Source organism: Panthera tigris, chromosome A2, assembly GCF_018350195.1.
Source record: "Panthera tigris isolate Pti1 chromosome A2, P.tigris_Pti1_mat1.1, whole genome shotgun sequence".
In the NCBI taxonomy this organism is placed as follows: domain Eukaryota; kingdom Metazoa; phylum Chordata; class Mammalia; order Carnivora; family Felidae; genus Panthera; species Panthera tigris.
In genome coordinates, this window is record NC_056661.1 from 26,039,386 (window position 1) to 26,053,585 (window position 14,200).

At 49.6% G+C, this 14,200-nt stretch overlaps 1 protein-coding gene across 4 annotated transcripts in view; it reads left to right on the forward strand.

Annotated features, from left to right (window-relative positions):
* FLNB (filamin B) overlaps nt 1–14,200 on the forward strand; it is a 143,427-nt gene that overhangs the window by 123,554 nt on the left and 5,673 nt on the right. For all 4 annotated transcript variants that reach the window (XM_015538545.2, XM_007084399.2, XM_007084400.2 and 1 more), the window contains 6 exons: nt 849–1,115; nt 1,952–2,089; nt 3,116–3,231; nt 7,408–7,540; nt 8,962–9,138; nt 13,817–14,035. In XM_015538545.2, coding sequence (XP_015394031.1) covers nt 849–1,115; nt 1,952–2,089; nt 3,116–3,231; nt 7,408–7,540; nt 8,962–9,138; nt 13,817–14,035 — 1,050 coding nt within the window. The remainder of the gene's footprint in view (nt 1–848; nt 1,116–1,951; nt 2,090–3,115; nt 3,232–7,407; nt 7,541–8,961; nt 9,139–13,816; nt 14,036–14,200) is intronic.

The following is a 14,200-nucleotide window of genomic DNA, read 5'->3' on the forward strand; positions in this document are numbered from 1 at the left end:
CAGGGCTCAAAGTCATGGCTGCTCAGCCCAGATCGTGTAGGGCTGGCGAGCGCGCTTCATGTGGCTCTAGGTGATGGCATTACTTGGTCACCCAGCATGCGGTGTACCTGTCTCCACCACGTCAGTGCAGGCACAGTCACTGGCATGGCATGAGCACGTGTCAGGTGCAGCAGACGTGGTCTGCTTCCCAATGTTGGTGACCTGAGACGTCACTTTCTGAAAGCACGGCCTCTGGTATTTGATTTGCTCAAAGCTTTGCTCACGCATGGTTTCCCTTTGCCGTTGTGACCAACAGGTGTTCACCTTTTTTCTCTAAATGCATTTTTGTCTTGTTGCCTAAAAGAAATGCCAAAGCTTCTTGAAAGTACGGGGTGATGCGTCTGGAGTTTTCTACCCTTACCCACCTATGGAGAAGAGCCTCTATAAGCATGCTAGATGGCCACATACCACCTTTGGCTTAGAAACATCTGAGCTATTGTAGTTTTTATTTACATGCTGTAACTGCCAGCCCCAGACTCTGGTTTGAAACTGCCATGTGGAATTAGCTCCAGCCAGGAAGACTGTAAAAGTACTTGGTGGGGCAAAAAGTGTCACTGTCCCTAGAATGTTCTCTGCACTGGGTGGCCAGAGGGGCCCTACTGCCTCCATGCTGGCCACAGCCTCCCAGGATTTGAGGGAGACAGGAGGGTAGGTATCCCGGCTGAATGGGAAAAAGCCTGAGCATCCCACACCCCTGGGCTGCACCCGCCTTGCCAACCTCTGCTGCCTGTCCTGCATGTCCTGCTCTGTGTTGGTCCCTCACCCTAACCCTGCTCTCTCTACCTCCCCAAACTCCTGCCCCCTTTCAGAAATTGACAGCAGTGACATGTCGGCCCATGTCACCAGCCCCTCTGGCCGCGTGACCGAGGCAGAGATTGTGTCCATGGGGAAGAACTCGCACTGCGTCCGGTTTGTGCCCCAGGAGATGGGTGTTCACACAGTCAGCGTCAAGTACCGCGGCCAGCATGTGACTGGCAGCCCTTTCCAGTTCACGGTGGGGCCACTCGGCGAGGGGGGCGCCCACAAGGTCCGTGCGGGAGGCCCCGGCCTGGAGAGAGGAGAAGCAGGTGTCCCAGGTGAGTATTCGGGCAGGCTTTTTACTTGGGTAGAAGACAAGGGGCCTGGCGGTGTCAGCACCCCGCACCCTTCACCCTATTCCAGAGAAAGACTCAGTGTATGTGATTCCGATGGTGGTTGTTAAGGGGCATTCTTTAAAACAAGGCTTCTGTAGGGGCGCCTGGGTGGCTCAGTTGGTTAAGCATCCGACTTCGGCTCAGGTCATGATCTCACAGTTCGTGGGTTCGCGCCCCGTGTCAGGCTCTGTGCTGACAGCTCAGAGCCTGGACCCTGCTTTGGACTCTGTGTCTCTCTCTCTCTGCTCCTCCCCCACTCACGCTCTGTCTCTCTCTCTCAAAAATAAATAAACATTAAAAAAAATCTTTTTTAAACAAGGCTTCTGTGGCTAAACATGTTTGGGAATGGCTCGCTGACCCAAAGCTAAACAAGTTTCTCACGGGGGCACTCCTCGGAGCCTATATCATGACTGAGTATGTGGGCGTCGGAGTGAGGAGCAGACTGACAAAGCTCTTTGTAGAGCATCCTTCAACAATAACATTCCGTGGAACACACTAGAATTCTACAAAACCTATTGTAGTGGTGGTTGCTGGCAGAAAGATCTACAGGGACAAAAACGGAACATTCTCATCTTTTTCTGCCTTAGTTGGTGTGTTCAAAGATGTCTTGTTTCTTATGAACTTAATGTTTTCATGGGTGGTGCTTGGGAAACATCAGTGATTCCTTCCCTTAGGGCCCTGCTTGGGGTTAAAGAAAAAGGCAGCATGTAACCCAGCATCGTTTGAGCAAGAGGGCCTATCTGGGGCTCAGTCACTAACCAGGTGTTTCTTTATCTCAGCTGAGTTCAGCATCTGGACCCGGGAAGCAGGCGCTGGGGGCTTGTCCATTGCCGTTGAGGGTCCCAGTAAGGCCGAGATTACGTTTGATGACCATAAAAATGGATCGTGCGGTGTGTCTTATATTGCCCAGGAGCCTGGTATGTAACCAAGGACCAGCTGAGGACGTTTTCCTTGTAGGGGGATGGTTAGATTGTAAGGAGCAGAATTCTGTCAAGCTAGCTCAATGAAAAGAGGAATTTGTCTGTATGGGCGCATGGGAGCATCTCCTAGAAATCATGTCAGACCTCCAAGGGGCAGGAATTCTTGTTCTCTTGTCCTTCTCTGTTGGCCTCTCTGCCTCCGGCTTTCATTCAACCATGTCGTTCTTTCCACGGACCAGCCTTCTCCACCCATCCTTGGCCACTAGCTGTTGTGGCTTCTCTGAAAGAGTGGCCTCAGCATCTGAGCTCCCTTGAGCGGCAGCTCTTGGCCTTTTGTGTGCCATGGATCCCTCTGGGCATAAAACCTATGGAGACTGTTCTCAGGATAATGTTTTAAAACATATAGAATAAAATACATTGGATTATAAAGGAAATCAATTATACTAAAATGTAGTTATCAAAATCTTCAAGAAATGTGTAACACAGCAACAGATGGTTATCTTCATTAATACATTAAATCGTAGGATCTGGTGATGGTCTATTAGCTACCGCAATTTCAAAATAGTGGTAAGTATAAATGACATGTCAAGTTGTATGTAAAACTGTAAAGTGATGAAAAATGTCTGTGATCTTTGTTGGTGACAAAGTCACAAGTGCTTCTAATGTGCCGTGGTTTCTTGTTGACATTTCTAAAGAAAGGAAATGCTACATTTTAGCTCGAAGTTAGAATAAAGATAAAATTTTTGTTTCCCCATTCAAGTTTCATGGGTCTCCTGAGCTGTATACACAGGCCATTGGAGAGGGCCTGTGGACCCAGGTTAAGAATCTCTGCCCTTGCCCAACTAAGAGAATCCTATTGGCTCGGCTTCAGCCAGGTGACCTGCCCTCAACCCACCAGCCATGGCCACAGAGCGGGGGTAGGATCTCTTGGAAGACATTTCAATCCTAGCAAAGAAGCAAGAGACTGCTCTGGAACCACCTTCGCAGAATCTCTGAAATGATGGGACTGTCCTGTCCCCACAGGTAACTACGAGGTATCCATCAAGTTCAACGATGAGCACATCCCCGAAAGTCCCTACCTGGTGCCAGTCATCGCGCCGTCCGACGACGCCCGCCGCCTCACTGTTCTGAGCCTTCAGGTGAGACGCAAGGAAGCATCCATCTCATTGGCCACAGGCCGACCAGTGAAGCCCTGGACTCCGGAGGCCGCTTCAATCCCCTCAGTCAAGGGCCCATCCCGGTTTGACCGCACATGCTGCCAACTTATAGGGGAGATTTCCCATGGCAGAGTCAGCCCCCGCCCCCACACTGAGGACAGGAGACAGTTGGGGCAAGTGAACACAGAGCCACAGTCAACGAACACCTCAGCGTTTGAGAACAAGTTTGTTTTTTAAATAGTTATTCAAGAGAAACAAAGGAGGCCTGTTAATAATTGGTTAAGCGATAAGGAGGGCTTTCAAACAGAACAAACACAAGACTAACAGTCCATTGATGTTTTGCCTACTATTTTTGGCTTCCTTTTTGTCAAGTAAGTCAATTGTGATTGATTTTACTATGGTGATTTATTTATAAGTGTGCAAGGCACTGTGTAAGAACTTCATCAATATTACCTTGTTCAATCCTTGCAACAGCCTGGTCAGTAGGTTTCTCTTGACCCCATTTTAAAGATGGAAAAGCCAAGGTATAGATTGGTTATGGCTACCAGGAGCCAGCTAATATGAGGCAGAGTGAGGTCTCTGTGGCACCAGAACCTGTGGTTTTAACGGTGGCCTCCTTAATCCCCACCCTGGCACGGTAGCATGTGATTACTGTCTTAAATAGGCTCTTGAATTCAAGGTTGCATTAGAGCCGGCAACCAAACTAAGAACCACTAGAGATGCCTTTGGGTCTTTGCTCAGGACATTGAAAAATAACTAGGTGTCTGCATCAGGAGTAAGCAATTCGGTTGAGGAATAACACCACAATCCCAAAATCTGATTTTTGGTTAAGGGGCTTTCCAACTAGCTTTCAGCTACCCCCGGTTCTTAAAAATACTGAATGAAAACCCAGTCCTGTATCTCAGGTTGGTGGTGTCATTGGATCTATTTCCATGCATTTGGTTTACATTTCAGATTCTGACCTTACCCTGAGGAGAATTGGAATTGCTAGTTGTTCGAAATATCAGGGAACCCAGACTGACCCCCAAACAAAAATCACGGTCCACAGATTGAAGAGGCCTCATCTGGAGCATACCAAGGGTGCTAGCTGGTCACTGTGGTGTAGATGTTTTTCTTGTGTTTCATTTAAAGGCTTCTTAACAGAAGTTCCTTTTGTGGCCGACTTAACTAAAACCTATGGAGGGAGATAAACCCAGCATTTGTTGAGGGCAAAGAACCGCCCTCATGCATCTCGAAGATTTCTTTCAGATCTTCTGAGGTGTTTATCTCTCTCTTGAGGATTTAGCGGCAAATGGATTCAGGTAATGTATATGGTTCTGTTTCCAAAAACCTGGTTTGGAGAAATCTTCTCCAGAAAACTTTTCTGTAGAGTCCTCTCAACACAATTAGGTCATAAATATTTGAGTAAGTGTGCAGCAGGCTGTGTATCCGTCAGGCGTTTGTAACCAGCTGCTACGGTAGAAGGGACGAGTGTCAGCTTGTCCTGTTTTTCCTGGGTCACTTGGTGCTGAGTGATACGTAAATTATTTATCAGAGATTTGCTCGAGGCCTGCAGGCCCACATCTGGTGCTGGTTAGGAAAAGAGAGGCATGTATTGTTTTGTCCTGCTTTTAAGACTTTTTAGAAAATTGGAGTCGGCTGACATTTTGTGGAGGAAGGGTTGATGGGCTGGGGGCAATCTGGTGATCAAAGATTCCTTAATTTTGGGTGCAGTCCTCGCTCCCCAGTCTGTAAGCTCTGGCACAGCACAGTGTAATAGGATGTTCTACAACAATGGAAATGTCTCACATCTCCCCTGTGCAATGTGGTAGCCACTGGCCACATGTGGCTATTGAGCACTTGAAGTGTTGCTAGTGTAACTGAGGAACCAAATCTTTAACTTTATTTAATTTAACTGATTTAAATGTAAAAATATATAGTCACATGTGGCTAGTGACTACCAAATTAGGCAGTGCAATTTCAGTGCCTTGTTACAGAGATGTGGTCCCGGGTCAGCAGCCTCGGCATTGCCTGGGAATTTATTTATTTATTTATTTGTTCATTTTTAATTTTTTTTTTTAATATTTACTTACTTTTGAGAGGGAGAGAGAGAGACACAGAGAGACAGAGCGAGAGCAGGGGAGGGGCAGAGAGAGAAGGAGACACAGAATCCGAAGCAGACTCCAGGCTCTGAGCTGTCAGCACAAAGCCCGATGCGGGGCTCAAACCCACAAACCGTGAGATCATGACCTGAGCCAAAGTCGGACACTCAACCGACTGAGCCACCCAGGCGCCCCTCGCTTGGGAAATTTATTAAAATCCTAGAATCTCAAGGCGCCTGGGTGGCTCAGTCCATCAAGTGTCTGACTCTTGATTTCAGCTCAGGTCATGATCTCAGTTTGTGAGTTCAAGCCCTGCATTGGGCTCTGTGCTAATAGCAAGGAACCTGCTTGGGATCCTCTCTCTTCCTCTCTCGCTCTCTCAAAATAAATAAACTTAAAAAAAAAAGACATTTATGAAAAAAGGAAAGACAAATGGTACCATTCAGCAGTCTAAGTTTTGAAAACTACCCTGGGGGCACCTGGGTAACTCAGTCAGTTAAGTGTCCAACTCTTGATTTCTGCTCAGGTCACGATCTCATGGTTCATGAGCTCAAGTCCCAAGTTGGGCTCTGTGCTAAAAGCGAGAAGCCTGCATGGGATTCTCTCTCTCCCTCTCTCTTTGCTCCTCCCTGCCTCTTGTTCTCTTTCTCTCTCTCTCTCTCTCTCTCTCTCAAAAAAAAAAAAAAAAAGAATCCTAGACTCTCAGGCTGTCCTCAGACCCCCAGACCTACTGGATCAGAATCTGTATTTTAACAAGACCCCCCCCCCAAGTTCTTCAATCACACAGTGAGGAGTGGCTGTCCAATCAAGTTTATATCAAAACTGCTAACTTGTAAAATTTTGCAGTTCAGGACTGGCCAATCTTAAAATATCTTAAGCATATGGGACACCTGGGTGGCTCAGTCGGTTGAGCATCCGACTCTTGATCTCAGCTCAGGTCTTGATCTCAGGGTAGTGAGTTCAAGCCCCACACGGGGCTCTGCACTGGGCGTGGAGCCTGCTTTAAAAATATGTATCTGTAACTTAATCATCTAGATCTCTAATCCCTTCCTCCCAGAGCGTGGAGGGTGAAACTTACCCAGTGAAGAGTGAAAGCTATCCTTTTCCCTATTGTGTTTTCAGCGGGGTACAGACAACTTCTAAACGCTTATTAATATTTAACGATTTTTTAGTCTTTCTGTGTACATGTCGGGCCCTGTGCTGAGTGCTTCAAATGCATAACTTTATTTCGTCCTCACAGTAGCTCTCTGGTATATATTTGGTTATTGTACCCATTTTACAGATGAAGAAACCAAGACTCAAAGGTTAAACAACTTACATAGCCAGGAAGTGGTAGTCACCTAGGTCCTGCTGATTCTTAACCATATATAGCCCTTTACAAGTTTGTTAAATGTTGTCTCCATTCCTACCCTTGAGATAAAAAAGAGCAATGATATAAAACTTTGTTCATGTTGGTGACTACATGGTTTTGTCAGCTGCCAGGCTCCTCTTAAAAGGGGGCCCTTGGGGCATCACTTAAGTGTCTATTTTGGCTCAGGTCATGATCTCACCTTTCATGAGTTGAGGCTCTGCGTGGGTAGTGTGGGGCCTGCTTGGGATTCTTTCTCTCTCCCTCTTTCTCTGCCCCTCCCCCACTTGTGTGCGCACGTTCACAAGCTCGTTCGTGAGCTCTCTCTCTCTGTGAAAATAAATAAACTTTAAAAAGGTAGGGTGGGGGGGATGGGACTTCCTTTTTGACCTGGAAGACACTGGGTTTTCTGGTTGTCCAGGTCTTGTTTGGGATGCAGAAACTATATAGTTTTGTTAACCGGATGACTGAGTCTCCGAATCAAGTAACTGTTTATTCCAGCACGAATCAAGGCGCTAGACCACCCCACTGAGTGTCTCTACTCTCTTCTATTTAAAACCAGAAGCGTGCAACAAGCCACCTGCTCTTCTGTCGTCACATGTTATAAGGATAAACCTTCTGGGCCTATTTGCATGAGAACTGTCCCCTGGAGTCCCGGGTCGGGTCAGTGTATGCCACCAAAGGCCAAACACCAAAGGCCGTAACTTGTTTAATGTATTAAATTCTCAGGAATCGGGATTAAAAGTTAACCAGCCAGCCTCCTTTGCTATAAGGTTGAATGGGGCGAAAGGCAAGATTGATGCAAAGGTGCACAGCCCGTCAGGAGCCGTGGAGGAGTGTCATGTGTCTGAGCTCGAGCCAGGTAAGCCAGAGGCAGGGCGTGCAGGTCCCGGCATCTGCACCTCCCCAAGGCACATTTCTACAAACGTGCTCCCCAGCAGAGGACTAATGAGCCTCACGGAGGCCAGCCAGACTTCAGATTCCCTTCTGTTGTTGTTGCCAGGCGTTGTTTACAAATCAGGGTATAAACATTTGCCAGGGACAGGGAGATGCTTTGGGATCTAGCCTTCCATTTCTTTTTTCTAAACAAATACTGCTTTATTTTTTGTTGTTTTTTCAGATTCCTTTCACATTACATTCAATTGTGATTTTTTTCTCATATTTTAACAAAATCTTACAGATTTTTATTACGTTATTGACCTTATGACATGAGTAAGTACCATTTGATCTCACTTTACTCCGAGGGAAAAGTGCATTGAGGTTCATCCCTAAATTGAAATTTCAAAGAATCTATGTCTCTAGTATGCTTAATAGCATAAGATTTTCCTGCCTGCTCCCTTGATGTACAGAATTCTCTGACATAATCAATGTTAACTAGCCGTTTTGCCAGGGAACATGTATTAAGTGTGAGAGACTTGGCAAGACGGTAAGGCATGATGCCTGCCCTCGAAGAGGGGCTCAGAATGGACTGGGGACCTGGCCAGAAGCCTGCAATGCCCTGGAGAGGACCCCAGGTGGTCACCAATGCCACAGGAGAACCAAGAACCAAATGGCAAAAATGATCAGGGCAGGAGAGAAAAATAGTTTCTGTTGGTGAGGCCCAGAGGGCTTCTCAGAGGAAGTGACAGTGAATGTGGGCCCCGAAGCTTGAGGAGGAACCCTGTGATCACTGCCTTTATTGGGCATTTGCTGTGTGCCCTGCCACATGTACAGTGAAGGTAGACATCTGGAGAGTTGGGGGGAGAACAGGTCTGCCTCCCAGGTGGGAGGGCTTCATGGAGGAAGGGGTGTTCAGGCGGTGCATGGCGGATGGATATTCTCCGTGTCCATTTCAGTTGACAGATTATTTTGCCACATGCCGTGACCCAAACACACAGTGAAAAACCTGGCTGTTGCCCTGGAGGGGGGCACCTGCTAGCTTAGAGCTTAATTCAGAAGCATTAATGCCGGTTGGAACCAACTTTTTTCCCCTTCAAGCGGCCAAGTAGAGCAACTCTGTGAGAAGTGAGCTTTTCATAAAGCAATCTCCTGAGACAGACACCAGAGAGGATGAAACCTAGAATTGGAGATTTGGATGCATTTCCCAAAGGGTTGACAAGGGACACAGAAATAGGCCCCCATCTGGTTTTGAAATGCAACATACTGGGTGCCAGGCTTCCAGTAGAGCTGTTGTCTTATGGTTTAAAATTCACCATCTCAGGCTGGCCTTCCACCCATCGTCCTCACCTCGCGTGGTAGTGTTTGCGTCCTCGGCTTTACCCTGTGCTTTGCTCGCTCTCCTAGATAAGTATGCCGTTCGCTTCATCCCCCACGAGAATGGCATCCACACGATCGATGTCAAGTTCAACGGGAGCCACGTGGTTGGAAGCCCCTTCAAAGTGCGCGTCGGGGAGCCTGGACAGGCGGGGAACCCTGCCCTGGTGTCTGCCTATGGCGCGGGGCTCGAGGGGGGCACCACAGGTAACACACTACCTCCGCCTCTCGTCTCTGACTGAGCCAGCGGGCGCTCATCAAGCTTCGGGAAGCCTTCTCCACACTCTCCTCAGGGAAGCTGCAGTAATGTGCACTTGGGGCCCTTGCTCTCCAGGGTTGTTTTGGGACGTGTGGTTTGGCCCACAATAAGTCCGGAGCAAGGCCTTGATGACCGTGTTATCAATCTCATTACTGTTTGCTATGCTTTGCCTGTCTTCCTTGGCCTCGTGCCTTGACTTCAGGGCCGGGACACTGATCATGATGGATTGCAGCACCCCATCTTTTCCTTTTGAGGGTTTCTTTGCCTGCACCGAACTCAGTGTGTGTAATGGGCCTCCTGGGAGGTCTCCTACCATTGGTTCCATCACACAGTCCCTGGGCTCCCAGAAACAACCTTGAATCGACAGTAGGACCTGTCATAGCCTCCTCCTTTTAATTTCCGGTCCTAACAGAGAAGGAGAAAAGATGGTGGCAGAGCTCTAGAGCTCTTTGGGCTTGTTACGATTTGTTTTTAGTCTTTGCCATGGACGGAACACGTTTGACTGTGGAAGAGACAGGCAGCTAAGACATATGGAAACGGGACTGGCTCCGTCTCCTTGCTTCTCCCTCCCTCCATATAGAACAAAAGGAAACACCACTGGCAGTTCTGGGGAGGACCTTCTGACGTCCTCATGCTTGGTCGCTTGGTTGCTTAGCTGGTTCATTTGTTAAGAAGGTAGCATGTCGTTTTGCTTCTATTTTACAGAAACAATCTTGTTGCACATATTGTACAACATTTTTCGCCTGACATCTTTTGTTTTTTAATGTTTATTTATCTTTGAGAGAGACAGAGTGCGAGTGGGGGAGGGGCAGAGAGAGAGGGAGACACAGAATCCGAAACAGGCTCCAGGCTCCGAGCTGTCAGCACAGGGCCTGATGCGGGGCTCGAACTCACGTACAGTGAGATCATGACCTGAGCTGAAATCGGATGCTTAACCGACTGAGCCACCTGGGTGTCCCTCACTTGACATCTTAAAGAACTTTCTGTGTCAAAACACAGATCTACCCGCCTTGTAATGGTTGCAGTTAGTGTTCATACCATGAACCTACAGGTGGGCATTGGGTGGGTCACTGGTATGGAGTGCCAGCATGGGGAGCTTATCCAGTCACACTTCTCTGCAGGACATGTCCGTAGACACAGACTCACTGGGACACAGTTTGCACTAGGTGTTACTTTTTTTTTTTCATGTTTTTATTTTTGAGAGAGAGTGCGTGAACAGGGGAGGGTCAGACAGAGGATTTGGAGCGGGCTCTGTGCTGACAGCAGAGAGCCTGATGCAGCGTTTGAATTAAAAAACCATGAGATCATGACCTGAGCTGAAGTTGGACGCTTAACCGACTAGAGCCACCCAGGCACCCCTGCACTGGGTATTACTTTGGGCCTTTGGAAGGCAGCCCAGTCCCAGGCTTGAGTCCCTCATGTGTATGCATTTTGATCTAGTCTCCCCCGATGCTGCGAGGGGGTTAGAGCAGACCTGCCTCCCACTGGGCGACGGGATGAGTGGCTGTAGTTACCTGGCATCCAGCCCTAGGGAGCCAGTGTCTTAAGTGGCCAAGGGGCCCTGCCCAGGTGCAGGAGTGACTGACGGGCTGGCATGCCACCCCAGAACTCTGGTCAAAGCAGTAGCCTCAGCAGAACCACCCACAGTGGTGGTGTAAGTGCTTCTGGACTCCCCAGGCCCATCCAGTCTGCCTCCACACTGAACTCTGGGCCAGCAGCTTGCCCCTTATAGGAGGCATGGTAACACTTCACCCTAAGCCATTACATTTTACAGATGAGGAAAGTGAGGCTCAGAAACGTTGAGTCACTCCCTAAGCTTACTTAGCTGAAAGAGCACAGGACCAGGAATCAGTCCAGGTCCATGACTCAAAGCCTATGCCCTTAACCCCGGTGCTTTGCTGCCTCTCTCAGTGGCTGGCTCCCTCAGAGGTAGTGACTGCACCTGTGGCCCAATTTGTGGGGTATCTTAAACCAGGACCCCTGTTCTCCCAGCTGCCCTGGAACGTTTCCCGGGCAGTAGTGCAGGCGTTTGGTCCCCGGCAAACCACACACCATTAAAGACCATGTGGGGCCCTCCTGGCCTTTGGAACCATGCATGCCTTGGTCCAGGTCCCACAGCAGCCACTGAGGTCTCCTGCAGCTGCCAGCAGCCACCTCACCCTCCTGCTGGGTCACACCTGCTGCGCTCCGGGCCTCTCCTGCTTCCTCTTGGCTGTTCGCATGCCTTCTCGGGAGCTTGGGTTTCAGGCTGTGCTTTGCAAGCGCTAGATGCCACTGAGAGAAGGGGCCCGTCTTGCAGGGAAACTCCCAGCCAGGAGGGAGAGGTACAGAGCAGGCCTGTTTTGAACCCTGTGTAAATATTGCTCTTGTCAAGGGGAGGGCGTCTTGTTTTTCTAGCCCTCCTGCTCCCAAGCCTTTTCCCAAATATCCATCCCAAGATTACACAGCTGTAGTATGCATGGAATGAAAAGGTATCTATGCTTGGCTGCTAGAGGGCCTGGCATCCTGACCTTCAGAAAAAAGCAAACTCTCTGTGTTTTTATGGGTAGGCTTGCTGTATCTCTTGGCGTGAGCTTGAAATGGCCCATTCTGCAGGTTTTGGAGCAGGGGAATGTGATGAATTTGGGGTGGGACTTTCTGTTGCAGAGGAGTTGAGAGGTCAAGAGTTAGACCAGGGAGTTCTAGACACTCCGGATTGGGAGAGCAGCCTGAAAGCCTCCAGCATCCCCAGGGTGCACGAGGGGGATCGGAAGAGCCCCCTTCCCTCCCTGGACCCCTCGCCCACCTTCACAATGGAGTAGCGCTGCAGTAAACACGCACTGAACTCACAAGAACTCAGCCGTGCATCTGCGGGGTTAGGGGGGAGGACTGCTATGCCCGAGACGTTTGGGGTACGTATTGGTTCTAGCTGGAGGCAGTGGACAGAGGGACTCCTGCATGTGGATTTTCTTTCTCCTGACTTCTCTCAGGCAAGTGCCTTAGGTCCAGGCTGGGCAGATCTTGTGTTTACATCCCAGCTCTGCAATTCCCCAGCCGTGTGACTTGGCGCAAGAGATTTGACCTCACCGAATCTCCACTTCCTTCCTGTAAAATGGGATTAATGAAGGAGCCTGCCCAATAGGTTGTTCCAGGTAGCTCTTGCCCTGCGATTCCTTAGTTGCCTTTTCCCACCTCAGCTTCCCTGTCTTTCCGAGCCCTCACAGCCAGGATTCACGGATCTTTCTCAGGAACCGAGCAACTTGTTAAAATCGGTGGGGCTTCACTACAGCCAAGTCTTTTCATCTTTACTTCAAAAATATCTTTCCTTATCATTGCCTTGCAGCTACTTCCTGGAAATGCCGTCCCCTTGTTGATCAACACCCCTTCCTTCCCCGAAAAGCCTCGCTCTGCAGCTGCTGCATGAGAGGCTTCTTGGCTCTACAGTTCAGAAATAAGGTTGAGATAGTTGGGGGTGGGGGGGTTGCGCCTGGGACAGGAGCCTCAGGAGCTTCCAGAAGCAGCTGGGTTTGTGTGTTTGGGGGTTGCATGATAGCAGCGCCTTTGTCTTATTGATAGCCAGAACAATAATTCTTTCTCTGGCTTAGGAGCTATAATTAAACCAAAATAGTTCCCAGCTGGGGTGGCATCTAGGGCTCTGGAAAAAGCACTGCCCGGCACAAGGATGCTGTACCAGAGATGGCCCATAGAGGGCGCTGTAGCCAGCAGCCCTCACCCACCACCTCCTCCCCTCTCTGGACTGCAAAGGGCCTGCTGGAGTGGGGACTTTTGCAGGGCATTGGGCTCAGGCAGGAATGGCAGCATGGTCACTGGTCGGCTCAGGTCTTCTTTCATCACAAGGCAAGATGTCTGTGCAGGAGGTCCCCCAGCCAGTCAAGAGGCTCCAGAGCCATACAGGCTGGTTTGCAGCGCTGACTGGCAAGTGCCTGAACCTCCCCAAGTCCCTGTCATTTGTCAAACAGGAATCACTGGGCACCTAACATGATGCTTGGTATGAGATCTGGAGCCTGAGAGGTGCAAGTGTAGCTCAGTTAGCGGGAGCTGCTGGTTTTGGCCCTGTTCTTGTTGCTGGTGTTCGTGGCAAAGTGGGGGGCCGGCAGATCCTAGCAGCTGCCCCAGTCTTCAGCATGGAGCCGGGGGCAAGGATCCTGCCAGGGAAGAAGGAGATGCTGGGCCTGCTCAGCTTCTCCAGTCCACGCAGAGGAGAGAGGAAAGGTCAGAGGGGCCCACGCATCCCCCACCCACTGGAGGCAGGGCTGGGCCCTGGCAGCTGAAACAGTGCTTCAGACCCACAAGGATGGCTCAGGCTTCTTGCTCTCAGCCACTGCTCGTGACCAGAGGAGAGAACAGGGTGTCCTGGCTGTTGGTGCTGTTGGGCGAAATGTCAGCCACACTCTTGCCTCCGCCTTGGAAAGGGAGTTACCGCCCCCAGGGCCTGAGGCCCTCCGTGTCAGGAGCTCAGAGCTAGTACCAGGGGTTTCCCTGCCACTCGCCCCCCCCCCCCCCGCCCCCGTGAGGGAACCTATGTGTGTCCCCACCACTGCTTCTCTGCCCCTGGGAAAGCTCTGCACACCACACCCCCTCATCCCTCCAAACCATCAGTAAGACATCCCTTTTCCTTTCTCCCAGGTATCCAGTCTGAATTTTTCATCAACACCACCCGAGCAGGGCCAGGGACATTATCTGTCACCATTGAAGGACCCTCCAAGGTTAAAATGGATTGCCAGGAAACCCCGGAAGGGTACAAAGTCATGTACACCCCCATGGCTCCTGGAAACTACCTGATTGGTGTCAAATATGGCGGGCCCAACCACATTGTGGGCAGTCCTTTCAAGGCCAAGGTGACAGGTAACAAGCAAACAGCTTTGAAGTTACTCTTTTTCTCTGTGGAGCTTGTCTTGTCAGATTGTCAACAGAGTTACTTGATACTAGAAACTTTGGGTAATTTTAGATACGTTGAATCTAACGTTGACTCTTGAATATAAAGAAATGATAGGACACGTTCAGGGGGGT